The sequence below is a fragment of the Rhinoderma darwinii genome, chromosome 5, assembly GCF_050947455.1.
Source record: "Rhinoderma darwinii isolate aRhiDar2 chromosome 5, aRhiDar2.hap1, whole genome shotgun sequence".
NCBI lineage: Eukaryota > Metazoa > Chordata > Amphibia > Anura > Rhinodermatidae > Rhinoderma > Rhinoderma darwinii.
This window is the reverse complement of record NC_134691.1, coordinates 287049854-287064302: the sequence shown is the minus strand read 5'-3', so window position 1 is coordinate 287064302 and position 14449 is coordinate 287049854. Positions and strand designations below refer to the sequence as shown.

Here is a 14449-nt window from a genome sequence, read left to right as displayed (position 1 = left end):
GACCCACTGGGCCGTACCGCGTAGTGGGATGGCAAATGGCCAAACAGGTAAAGTACAGAGATCAATAGTTCAGTGAGGATAACTGAGGCAATGTAGACAGCAGCAAGGCAGGCACGTCTGGGACCAGGCGGCGGGTAGACGTCAGGTGAGGCGTAGCCAACAGGCGTAGACTGTAGCACAACACAGCAACAGCACGGCACTAGAACTGGGTAACACGGAAACAGGATACAGGAACAAGGTGCACTGGGAAACTGGAAGACACTGGGAGACAATTAGCACGACAAACTTCGGGTAACAAACAACGCTCTGGCAAAGAGCAAGAGGGCAGAGCCCTTTTTATAGCCCAGGGCATCCTGGGCTAGATTACAAACTTCCTGCAATATGCGCGCAAAAGCCGAGCACGCGCGTGCCATCCAGAGACAGTCTCGATGTCCGGAAGTAAGTGCATAGGAGGACGATGCTGTACACAGGTAGGATGTCCATGGCCACGGCCATCGTGGTTTAAGTCAGTACGACGGGCCGTGGCCATAGACGTTACATCTACTGTATGCCATATACAGGGTGGACCACGAAAAACAGAACCCCATTTCCCTTGCGTGGTTTGTACAAAACTGTCTTTGTTGCCCATACCAACCAATCAGAGCTCAGCTTTCATTTTACCAACGCAGTTTAGGAAGTGAATGAGGCCCATTGTATCCTTCCCTTCCAGTCGAGTGGTATTTTTTGCAGAGGGCAGTAGTGTTGTGCATGAGTGTGTCCAACATGCCGTTGTCAATCCAACAAAGAATTGTGATGTGGAAGCCTATGTACGCACAGGCTCATTCAAAGAAACACTGGACTATTTTGCTGGTAAATTTCAGGACCTTTCCATTCCAAAAAGCTGTATATGTGGTTTGGTGCCTGAGTCGCGTAACACAAGATCTGTGGCTGATGCCAAAAAAATAGACAACCATGTGTACAGACTCCCGTCATTGTTGCAGACATTCAGAAGAGAAATTTGAGAAGCCCGAGGAAATCAATGTGAAAATTATCCCAGCACGCGCACGTCAGCAGAACAACATGTTGACGTGTACTGAAATCTCTTCACCTGAAGCCATACCAAGTGCCAGCTAGTGAAGAGATAAACAGAGGTGTGTGGCGTATTGCAATTGGCTACTGGATATGATCGTAGGTGCCGATTTAGACCTGTTGAGATACATCAAGTCCGATGAAGCGTGTTTTCATCTAACCGGGCGTATGCTTTGATGAATATGTGAATACAGCCGTGTACATGGACATCTTTGAGAAATTCTATGCTCTGTTAATTGATCACGAGCATGAGTATTGTTTCTATCAACAAGACAGGGTGACATGTCCCTATTCCGAGTTTAATTAGCATTCACAGGAGACCGTCGGGTGAGCAAAGGTTCGTGGCCTCCACGGTCACCAGACCTGAAGGTGTGCAACTGTTATTTGTGGGGTGTTGCCTAAGGGTAGGATTTGTGAAGTTAATTTAGTTGTTTTATCCATGCAAATTCTGTGTGGCGTTACTGCCACTTGGTGTCTGCCTTCTTGTAATTTTCTGTAAACTCCTTGCTGTCAAGCAAAATCCGCCCCTAGTTACAGAAAAGAGGAGACGAACTGCTGTAAGTGGAAAAGTGTCTCTTCACTGCTTGACAATAGAAGTCTATGGAGAGAGGAGGGGGGAGCAGGAGGAGGGACCAGAGTGAGATAGAGACACAGACACTGCCCATACAAATATATGGACAGGGAAGGGGGAGCAAAAGAAGGGAGAAGGGAAAGAAATACACAGACATGCTGCCCATAGTAGTGTGGGCAGTAGGGAGCAGGGAGGGAGAAAGAGAAACAGACACGCTGCCCTTAGAAATCTATGGAGAGGGGAGAAGGAAGTAATATACAGGCACAAATAGACGTACAGCAGCTGCTAGGAAGAGTTATATGTCACCTCAGTGGTGGATTCTCAGCTTCACTGCTCTGTACTGCTGTATAATCTCCTCCATGCTGCTGATTTTATATATGTGATAGATGGAGGTAAGTGAACAGGAATCTCCCCTTCTCTGTGTGCTGTGTATAGAAGACATGATAGCAGTTAGATCCTGCCCACTAGCTCAGAGACAACTGAGAATTAGAGATGGAGCCTGCAGAGGGGGAAAATACAGAATACAACTCAGATAATGGCCAGAAATAGTGTTATTCCTCATGTACACACGTATAACAGCTTATACTGAAAAGTCACCTGACAAGTTAGGTATGCTTTAAAATCTGCAATCAAATCCTAGTGTTGCAGATCTTGCTGTGGATTACATGGGGATCTGTGGCAAAATCCGCAAGTGCAGATTTAGTTTAAAATATGAAAAAATAACCTTACCAATACGCTAGTGTTCTTGTGATGCTTACCTTGTCCCCAGCCTGACTCCGTTTACTGGCCTCCAGTGATGGTGTGTCATGTCAGCACGTGACCGCTGCAGCCATTCACAGGCTGCAGCAGCCACATGTGTCGACACATCATCACTGGAGCCCGGGTAAACAGAGTCCGGCGGGAGACCAGGGAAGCATCAAACCGGAGCACCAGGAGATTGGTAAGGTGAGTTTACTTTTTTTCTGTAAACGGAAATCCGGGAAGCAAATCCACACCATAATCCACGTGATAAAATGTGGATGTTCCACTGGTGATTCCCTGCAGATTCTTGATCAGATTTGCAGTGGAATTATCTTCAGCAAATCTGACATGTGGACCTGGCCTTAATGGGGGTATTAGTTCTGGTAACTACTACCCAATCAACTTTAGGATTGGTGGTTATTATAGTTCTATGGGCAGCTTCAATCTGCTTATAAAGTTCTAGTGAGAACCTAGAATCTGACTGTGAACTATTTATTTGCAACAAAAGGGAATAACATATTTAAAACCATTACCAACACTCATTTAATAGTCATTCAACTATTAGGGCACGTTCAGACGTGGCAGACTTTTTCCGCTGCAAATGTTGGTGCAGATTCGGGGCAATTACGCAACGAATCTGCACCAAAATTTGCATATTTGACAGGTAATTCAGACGTTGCAGAAAACACAGCGGACTTGCCACAGATTTCAGTTTTTGCATTGTAAAGGCTGAAATACGCAGTGAAATTCTGCATCTTCTCCGCAACAGACAGTGCCTGCTGCGGAGGGGAAATTCTGCACCGCACCCTAATCTCCGCAGCGGAGTTTTCCGCAACGTCTAAACTAAGGCTGGGTTCACACGTGGCGGAATTTCACTTGAATTCCGCTGCGGACACTCCGCAGCGTTAATCCGCAGCGGAGCCGTTTCTGCATTGACTTCCACTTCTATTTAGAAGTGTTCGTTTAGACGATGCGTAAAATTCCGCTGCGGAGCATAGGCTGCGGAGCGGAATTTGGTGTCCGCAGCATGCTCTGTCTGTTGCGGAGCAGTGGCGGACTGGTTGCGGACTCATGGCGGAATTTCTCCATTGACTTCAATGGAGATTCTAAGTTCCGCAATGAAGTCCGCAGCTGTCATGCACATGTTATGTGTGCTGCGGATGCGTCTTGCTTTTTTGCCATGACATTTCTTCATTCTGGCTGGACCTATGTATTTCTAGGTCTACAGCCAGACTGAGGAAGTCAATGGGGCTCCCGGAATTACGGGAGCGTTGCTAGGTGACGTCAGTAAATAGTCACTGTCCAGGGTGCTGAAAGAGTTAAGCGATCGGCAGTAACTGTTTCTGCCCCCTGGACAGTGACTACCGATCCCAATATACAGCTACCTGTAAAAAAATAGAAGTTCATACTTACCGAGAACTCCCTGCTTCTGTCTCCAGTCCGGCTTCCCAGGATGACGTTTCTGTCTAAGTGACGGCTGCAGCCAATCACAGGCTGCAGCGGTCACATGGACTGCCGCGTCATCCAGGGAGGTCGGGCTGGATGCCGAAAGAGGGACGCGTCACCAAGACAACGGCCGGTAAGTATGAAATTCGTTTATTTTCACTAGGGAAAGTGCTGTCCCTTCTCTCTATCCTGCACTGATAGAGAGAAGGGAAGCACTTTTCCCGCAGTCCGCAGCAGCTAGTCCGCATCAATTTACTGCACATTTTGGGCAGATCCGCAGCCGTAATCCGCAACCCGGATTAGGTGCGGATTGATGCGGACAGTTGCGGAGGAAATCCGCCACGTGTGGTCATGCCCTTGGTTTCTTAAAAATGTATAGAAACAAATGTAAAAACCGTCCGCTGGAGAATTCCACAGCAATTCCGCCACGTCTGAACCTGCCCTAAATGATCACGAAGCTTTATATAAGAAACTTAACACGGTAACGTTATCATTGTCAGACTAGATATACATTTACATCTAGACATAATACAATGGCACTGGTCCTCCTGAAAACAATTACCTCAATACTTTGTTACCATAGAGATGCAACAATGATGCTCATTTCTGTAGTTCTCTATTGTCCTTGAACATTCATGTTTTTACAGTGAAGCACTTCCCTCTTGAGCTGCAGATAGCTGCTGGGAAACACTTTTATCTCAATCATCATTGCAGAACATGCAGGGAGAGAAAGATGATTGTTCTAAGCCCTACGATTCAACTAATGACATCCTTATTACATCATCTGCTACCTGTTTTTTAGAGGAGACCTTAGATCTGAAGATGCCATTTCTATTAACTAAACCAGATTGTTGTGTTGGTTCATATGCTGGGAAATTATCCCAACTCATTGCTGGACTGAGGTTCCTTAGGTCCAAAGTCTAGACTTATATGATTTATTTTTAGTATATGTTTGCCTTCTATTGTGATATATCATTTTACTTCTAAAACTACACTACAATTTAAAATCATCCATAGTAGTTTGCAACAATCATAATTAACCTGTTTTGCGGTGCGGCCAGATGTTTCCTCAGCATTTTCTTTTATGCAAGAATACATCTAAATACACATTTCAACCCTAAACATATTCAGATTAAGGCCTCATGCACACGACCGTAGCCAGGTGCATGGCCGGGTTATTTTTGGGTCAGCCGGCCGCCGTGGAGTGTCACCCGTGAGCCGCCCACAAATTGCGGGCCGTGCACATGGCCGTGTCCATTATTTTCTATGAGCCTGGACCATGCACGGACTATGGAAACCACAGTTATGTGCATCGGCCCATAGAAATGAATGGGGCCGCAATTCTCCCGTGGATTTTCGGGGGAATTGCGGCTGCAAATGCACGTTCGTGTGCATGGGGCCTAACATATTTTGAGGATAATTTAATAATCAAATGGACTCTTAACTACTTCTTTATAACATTAAAATTAAAGTTCCTCAGTCCAAAGCTCATTCAGATGATTGTATATAGATACCATCAGAGGACAGATGGTTTTCCTCTTTCCCTCTGTAGGGGGTCCAATCCAAACCAGTTTTTGTCAAGAAATACATGAATGTAATATGGACGGTGCCCTATAAGCAGAGGTGCTTAGCATATTCTGCAAGGGTCAACATCTTACCATATTTTCCAGTATGACTATAATTGACCATTATGAAGGCTACATAAGCGACGGGTCCCCTACTTTCACCAGTAATGCTCTGCAGGGAGGATAAAGTGACAACTTCACTAAGTTTAATTTTGTAGTGCCTAAAGGGGTTCTTAGTAAGGAGTCTCTAGTATGGATCCAATTGGGTCAAGTAAAAGAGTTTTTTTATACTGTATTTGTGCATTAATGCATATTTCATACAGGTATACATTCAATAGGCGTGGATTCAGATAGAGGTTACTAAATTAATTGTGTGCTAACATCTCAGGTCATTTTAATTTTCCAAGTTGTCATACACATCCATTAAGCTAAAAGATGAGAAGCTGAATGTATAGTCTCTGGGTAAGTGACGCTTAAAACACTTATGTATGTGTGGTTTCCAATTGGCAGACCGTTTCTGAGAATTAGGCTCTGATCTCATCATGTCTAGTAACATACATTACAAGATAGACTTTTGAAGATTCTTTATTAAATCCTCTTGGAAAAAAAAAAGTCTTAAAAGAGATTAATAAATATTTTATTTTTTTTCTGTTGCAAATTATCTGTAGTATATCAGCTGCAACAAGAAGCTCCAAGGCCCAGGAGAATTGTATCACCACGAGAGGTAAGTGGTCTTCAATCAATTTCTTTTACAAACTTTTAGAGGATATTTTTTTCAAACAAGTTTGTTGGATGGATAAATGGATGGATGAAAACAGGTTTAGGTGGGCCCCTGGGTGACTCAGACTTAGTGGGCCCCTTTGCGCGAAACCTCACGGCGGCAGTAAAGTGCCACACAGCCCCCCTCCCAGGTAGTGCTACACAGCCCCCATTTCAGGTAGTGCCACACAGCCCCCCTCCCAGGTAATGCCACACAGCCTCCTCCATGGTAGTGCCAAATGGCCACCCTCCCAGGTAGTGCTACACAGCTCCCCTCCCAAGTAGTGCCACACACACCCCCTCCCAGGTAGTGACACATAGCCCCCCTCCCTGGTAGTGCCACACAGCCACCCTCCTTGTAGGTAGCGCCTTTGGGGCTCCCTCTAGGATTGGAATCCCCAGAGAATTCCCGTTGCGCTTCCCCATATCCCCCATGAATTCCCCATAGCGTCTGCTAGCGGGGCCACTGGGCATGGGGGGGGCCCGCCGTGACAAACTATTGCCAGATAGTTATTGTAAAGATCTGTTATAGATTCGGAGTCCATTGGCAGAAACAATCAGGCAGGAGGGTAATAATATCAAGAATAGTTACGTAACAGTCCAAGTTTAGTACTCGGATAAGCAGCAATAGTTTGTAGCGGAGTTATTGTCAAGATCCGTAGTAGATTCGGAGTCCGGTGGCAGAAACAATCAGGCAGGAGGGTAATAATATCAAGAGTAGTTAAGTAACAGCAGCTAAAGTTTGTAGAGGAGAAACGTGAGGGGGAGACGTGGTGAGGAAACTTTACAAGTTCAATACACAAATAAGTAGCAACATTCTGTGAAGAGGTAGCAAGGAACAAGACTTGAGGCAGGTGATATGACCAGTGGGTTGTGGACCCACTGTGCTACTCCCCTGGTTTGACTTAGGGCCACCTCTAAGGGTGTCATCTAAGTATCCTCCCCGGTCTTCACCCTTTAACCCCATACAGGGATTTGAACTTCGCTGCCGGGAGACTACCAGGGCGCTATCTCTTGAGGTGGTGCCGGTGTGAGCAGTGGCTGGCCTAGCGGACCAGGATACAACAGTGCAGCACACCAAGGGTGCAGGCACTACCAGATGATGCCTTGGCAGATGGATGTGAACCAGAAGACACAATTCCTAATAGGCAGTAAGCTTCAGGCTCGTCACAGGTCATTGGATACAGACTGGCAGTAGAAAGCAGGATGCAGGCTGATGGCGGATAACAGGATACAAACTTGTAGCAGGCAGCAGGACACAGACTGGCAGCAGGCAGCTGAATGCAGGCTGGCAGTGGGTAGCTGGACAGAGGCTGGTCGAGGATAGCTGGATACAGGCTGATAATGGATAGCTGGATACAGGCTGTTAACGGATTGCAGGAATCACTGGAATCAGGATGTAAACATAAACCTTTGCAAGACACAACTAGGTTACACCAAAGTTGTTCAGGCACCAGGTGAACTGAGGAGGTGCCTTAAATAGTCCAGGAGCAATCAGGGATTGGTTTGTGTCGTTTTGCTAGGCTCAAGCGGTCCGTTTAAGAGACGGCTATAGTGCATGCGCACTATGTAATGCACCATCATGAGCAGGAGGAGATCCGTGCAGAAGACGACAGGAAGCTCAATAGTCCGGAGGACGTGCAAGGTACAGGCTTATATAGGATGAGACTAATTAGACAGTCAGTCAAGGCAAGGAATATCAAGAAAACCTAGACAATTCAGCAGTGGAGCTGTCCAGCATTTCAGATAGCTCCACAATAAGCTCTTCTGCCTGGGACATAGGAGATTCTGGGTTTGAATCCTGACGGAGACAGACAGACAAATAGATGGATTAATAGAACATAGTCCCTCTATAAACACATTTGTGAGTCGATTATTGTGGAGCATTGTTTAAATTTGTTGCTATAGGTAATAGTTTGATGCATATCGCTAACTGCCCTTAGATATTACTGTACATAGTTATCAACTAAGCTAAACATAAAGTCACTGGGAAAATTTGACATCACTACAAAAGATCTTTTATCTAACAATAGCAGAATATCTATAGCTGGTTTTATAACATTATGGCCCTCACTGTCCCACCTCAAGCTTAGTTTTGCCACATATTTATGCTCTTACGATGCAAATACTGATGAAAATACATATTTCATATTTCACATGACATTGGTTCTTGTAAGTTGGGTGAATGTTAATACCTATAGTCTAGTTTAAGCCTTATTAGAGCATGTGTAGTCTATCCATCTTAGAGCACTGCATCACAATGCCGAGTGAAGTGAAATTACCCAGTATCCCAAAAAAACACAGCAGGTTCCAGTTCTATTCCTGATTTTCCAGTGCCTTCAAAGTAACTTAACATGGCACTGCAAAGTCAGTACTGACTTGAAACATTAATATTGCATTTTGTCTAAAATATTTACATAAATTCTTATACTGGGTTGTTTCCAATATCCTAACAATAAAACACATATTCTTCTTATGCACATTTGTATTTTAAGTATCTTATGTAAGTATGTGCACATCAAAGAATTTTATTTTTATATTATTTATTTGATACCACAAATTGGACCTTCATACTTTTAAGTAGCCATGATTTGTTTAAACTTGGAAATAATCAGCTGATGAACGAGCAAGCGCTCGTTCATCGGCTTATCATATATTTAATGCGCCCAAAAAGATTATTGCTAGTTGGCAGCACACCTCCCTGTGTAAACACGGAGATGTACTATCGACATGATGCATGTAGTAATGAGCTCTGTACCGTCAAACGGCGCTAGTTTTTCTGGCCAGTATCGGGCGTATAAAAGTAGCTTAGTATGTCCTCCCAGACAAAACTCAGAAACCATACTCATAAGTCAATTGGCTATCAAGAAAACTGTTCCAATGGTTATGTGGGTAACTGAAATAAGGAAATTAGACTGTGAGCCCGAGTGGGACAGGTACTGATGTTAGTGGAAGCATTTTGAGTAAAGTTCTAAGAAATATGTTGGCAAAAGTCTCTGAATGATGCTGTACAAGGCTGGATTTCCCACTAGACACAGAAAGCTTCTGCCCACTATTGCAAGAAAAGGTAAATTAACCCTTTGGAATTACCTGGATTTCTACATTAATTACTAATAAAATGTGGTCTGATGGTTATCTAAGTCTCAATTATGAACAACCACAATCTAACTAAACTAATAATACACAAACAGTTGTACTGTTCATGTCTTTTATTGCACACATTGAGTAAACATCCATAGTGCAGAGAGAAAAAGTAAGTGAATTAAATAACCGTTATCAGCAATGACCTCCACCAGTGTTTCCTGTAGCTGCAAATAAGATTTGCACAATATTGAGGAAGAATTTTGGACCATTCCTCCCAGCAAATTAGTTTCAGTTCATCAATTTTTCTGGGATGCCCTGCGTGCACAGCGCTCTTCAGGTCATTCCACAGCCTCAGGATAGGGTTAAGGTCAGGACTCAGCGATCCCAAAATCTACAAATCTTCTTTTTCAACCATTCTTTAGTTGATTTACTTGTGTGTTTCGGGTCTTTGTCTTGTTGCATCACCCAGCATCTCTTTAGCTTGAGGTTATTGACTGCTCTGTAAAATGTTTTGATAAACCTCTGAATTTATTGTTCCCTCAATGATCATAAGGCATCCAGGCCATGAGGCAGCAAAGTTGCCCCAAACCATGATTCTCCCTCCTCCACGATTCACAATAGGGATGAGGTTTTGGTGTTAGTGTGCAGTGTTCTTTATCCACTAAACATAGCTGTAAAGGATCTGCCAGGCACAGCTTCGGGGTTAACTCCCATAGGTAATCAGTCTGCACCTGAATCTACGTCTCTGAGACTGACTCCATCTTCCACCACTCAGGATGGCAGGCTTAGGAGTGGGAGAGCCTATCGCAGCCTGGCCAGACGGAGCTAGCTCCCGCCCTCTGTCTATTTATACCTGCATTTCCTGTTCCTCCTTTGCTTGTGATTCTTCTCGTGTAGTTTCCTGGCCCAGCTACAGCTCCTATCTATTTGATCCTGCTCCATACTGACCCTGGCTTACTGACTACTCTCCTGCTCTGCGTTTGGTACCTCGTGCTCTCCTGGTTTGACTTGGCTCGTTCACCACTCTGGTTGCTCACGGTGTTGCCGTGGGCAACTGCCCCTTTCCCTTTGCTTGTATTCCCTTGTATGTTTGTCTCGTGCACTTACTGAGCGTAGGGACCGCCGCCCAGTTGTACCCCGTCGCCTAGGGCGGGTCGTTGCAAGTAGGCAGGGACAGAGTGGCGGGTAGATTAGGGCTCACTTGTTCGTTTCCCTACCCCCGTCATTACAATAGCGTTGTGCACTTGTGCTAAAAAGTTCCACTTCTGTCTCATCTGTCCATAGAACTTTTCCTCAGAAGCATTGTGGAACATCCAGGTGGTCTCAGGAAACTGGACACTGACTGCAATGTTTTTTTTGGACAGTAACGGCGAACTTTCTGGTGTCCTTCCATGAACACCATTCTTGTTCAGTGGTTTTCTAATAGTGGACATTGGGTTTTTCTCACCTCTTTCAGGATACATCATTGTGCTCTTGGAGTGATCTTAACAGGACGCCTGCTCCTAGGGAGAGTATCAATTGTTTCTCTAGTTGTAGAGAATTTGTCTAACCGTGGATCGATGTACACCCAGATCATCAGCAATGCTTTTATAGCCTTTTCAGCTTTGTGTCTCTATAATATGTCTTTTGCCTTGAGGTATAATTAACACTAACCAATCTTTCCAGAGAAGAACAGATTTCCCAGTAACCAGGCTTTCTATTCCTTCACTTAATAAGCAAAACACCCGTGAAACCCAAATCTCATCTCCTTAATTGAAGCTCCTTTTACCAATTAGGTCTTGGAGAAATTATTAACACAGAGATTCACTTACTCTTTCTTTCAGCACCATGGATGTTTACTATATTTTCTTAATAAAAGACATGAACAGTACAACTGTTTGTTTGTTTGTTTGTTTGTTTGTTTGTTTGTTATTAGTTTAGTTAAATTGTGTTTATCTATAATTGTAACTTAGATAAAAATCATACCACATTTTATTAGTAATCTAGGATTCACTTACGTTTTCCTGCAACTGTATATGTGACTCAATTTTGAGAGCACAAAGTTCTGGCAACCCTCTACCGCTGACAGAAGCAGATGCCAACTTCTCCAGCCAGGCTGTAGGACAACTCAGTGACTGTCAGATAATGCTAAGTCTGTGTGTACCACCTACTTTGATCTCTGTTAGCAGGGATTGAAACATGACATGAGCGGGAAACTACATTCAGCAGCTGGCTACCGGCTACTCACATACAGCTTCCTGACAGCAGGTAGGGGGTGGCTCTGCTGGGATTAATGGTAGGGAGATAGAAGAGAAAAAAATGCAGGGACACTAAGTAAGGGCAAAGCATAGCTTTGACTACAGAGGGAGGAGAGGAGGCACTTGTGAGCCTAGTGGGGAAAGCAGGGCACTACTATGACTACTGGGGGAAAGTACTGCTGGGACTACTGTGGGACAAGAAGATGAGCAGTAATTAAGATTGGGACTTTGGGGACAATGCTGTGATAACTGTTGTGGGGACACTATACTACTGTGTAAATGCTGTAAGTGAGAGGACAGACACTGATATAATTATATAGGGATGCAGCTGCACCTATTGCTGAGGGAGCACAGCTTTGCTGTGATGACTGGGGAGGGGGGGTCTGCAGGTGACAGGTTGACTGCAGTGGGAGGAAGCCTTTTGTCCAGGAATATTGTATGAATTTTTTTTTATCTATATGACTTAAATGGAGAACCAATTCTTTGTGATGGTGTTATTGAAGTGGGCCAATTCAAATTAGGCTAGGGCTACACGTCAAGTTTGGACTCAACACAGGTTGTATGGCCAAAGATCGTTTTGTCGTGCTGCCTACTTTGCAGGAAATTAAAGTTAATGTGATCACTTTGCAACCTGCAAGTTTCTGTGACCGTAGCCGCAGCAACTTGTGGGTCGCGAAGTGACCGCATCGACTTTCATGACCTGCGATGCAAGCAGCGGGCAACACACCGATCTTTGATCATTTGACCTGTGTGCGTTCAAAGTCGCTGTGTAGCCTATCCCTATGGATTGTCCTGTATAAACATATCGGAGCTGATTAAAACATTCTACATTCTCGCCTCGTCACAGATCCATCTGCTGTATAATTCCTTGGGTTATTGAATCAATTGCTTTCTTTGAGACTTTGAAAAACAGTTAGAAACAGCTGCCGACCTTTCTGTAGCACTTTGATGAGTTCCTGTTTTATATCCTAAGGAGCTGTATTTGCATTTCATAATTATAAAGTATTTTGAGGATTGCACATCAAAGACTAAAAAATTCAGACAACTTTTCATTTAGCAGAAAGTGCTTTAAGGTTGTCCAAATCTAGAACTGATTGAAACAAAGTTGTCTAAAAACCTAATGTTGCTGAATTCACACAGTGTCCCCACAGACCATGGAAGACCATATGTAATTATGTTGTGTATTCATATTGTCAAAACAATCTTTGTGAAGTTCACAAAGAGGGTCAAAACCGTTTTCTTAATGTTTGTGGAAATTTTTGCGGAGTGTCATATCTCCAGAAACACAGCAAATATATGTTTAGAGATATATATTTCATATTTAGTAGGTATTTACGTACCAAAATTAAATACAAGGAGAAAGCAAAGCACATGTTAGAATAATCTGCAAGTTTTCAGGAAAGCTATAATATAACATTATGCTAAAATAGCTTAGATGTAAGTGACTTCTGTCAAAGACAATTGTAGCGTTTGTCTCAGCATTTACATTGGTGGCATATCACTGATTGGTAAAGGTCCCTCACTGATCGCTAAAATGATCTAGCCAGTGGCGCTAGGAAAACAAGGTGCCACTTCAGTTTTTGTTCTAGGCATGGTGGGCTACTGACTATAATTGGCTGAGCCTCCGAAGAAGGCAGAGCAGAGACTAAGATTTCTAGTGCTGCTACCACTTTGTTCCATTGATGGACAGGGGTTACAGACTCCCCACTGATTGGTCATTGGGGGCGTATCCTATTGATATGTCACCTATGTCTATGCTTAGACAATCCCTTTAAGAATAGGTTCTGCATGCTGATTTTGGGACTTGATCTATTTTTTTTTAATGATAAATTGCTGTCCATTGGAATGCATTAGGCTAGTGCTAAATTATTTTTATTTTAGTTTTAGCATTGTAAAACACAAAAACACAAGGCAGAGTTAAGTATCCACAGCTCTTTCCACCCTCTACCAGACCCTCATCTCTATTCCGGTTTACAGAAAGGTGAGAAATGGAAATGTACATATAATAGTACAAGAGTAATATACAATGTAATATTACAGTAACATACATATAAGATATAATCAATGCAACGTCACAATAAGTCATACATTAATACTATAACCAAGATCATATACAGCTATACTGGAAGAACAATAGCACTCAGAATCGATGCTTGCCTGTGTCTCAACAGTGCCCTAGTAGCCAGTCCTGAGGTATTTAATCAGAATGTCTATCATTTTTCACATTTGGGAAAGGTTTCCCATTTCTAATAAATCCCATTTTGTAGGTGGAGATAGCTGAATCCAATGAAAGGCTAATAATTTACTTGCTATGTATAATAAACGAGATATAGCAATATTACCAGGTGTCTCTGTTTTAATTTAATTTCTATTGTATATTCTAAAAGACGTGCCATAGGGTCTGTAGTCAGTCCCATAGACTAGTCTCTATTAATTACTCCTAGGACCCTGGTCCAGTATACATTAAAATTGGGGCAGTTACATAGCATATGGACAAGATCGGCGGGAGCCATAGAACACCGCGGACACCTAGCATCAGTCCTAATTTCATTGGAGAAAAAGAGGAGTTTTATAAACTCTGTAAGGGATATTAAGCTGTGAAGGTGTAAAGGATCTGCCAGGCACAGCTTCGGGGTTAACTCCCAGAACTAATCAGTCAGCACCTGAGAATACTTCCCTGAGACTGACTCCTGCTCCCACCATTCAGGCTGGCAGGCTTAGGAGTGGGAGAGCCTATCGTAACCTGGCCAGACTCAGCTAGCTCCCGCCCTCGGTCTATTTTAGCCTGCACTTCCTGTCCCTCGGTGCTTGTGATTCTTTCCTTGTGGTTTCCTGGCCCAGCTACAGCTCCTGCTATTTTTGATCCTGCTACATACAGACCCTGGCTTACCGACTACTCTTCTGCTTTTCGTTTTGTACCTCGCACACTCCTGGCTTGACTCGGCTCGTTCACCACTCTGGTTGCTCACGGTGTTGCC

The 14449-nt window shown here is 43.7% G+C and overlaps 1 protein-coding gene across 3 annotated transcripts in view; it reads left to right on the top strand.

Moving 5' to 3' along the window:
• CHN2 (chimerin 2) overlaps positions 1 to 14449 on the top strand; it is a 274266-nt gene that overhangs the window by 104328 nt on the left and 155489 nt on the right. For all 3 annotated transcript variants that reach the window (XM_075828623.1, XM_075828625.1, XM_075828624.1), the window contains exon 3: positions 6060 to 6115. In XM_075828623.1, the coding sequence (XP_075684738.1) occupies positions 6060 to 6115 (56 nt within the window). The remainder of the gene's footprint in view (positions 1 to 6059; positions 6116 to 14449) is intronic.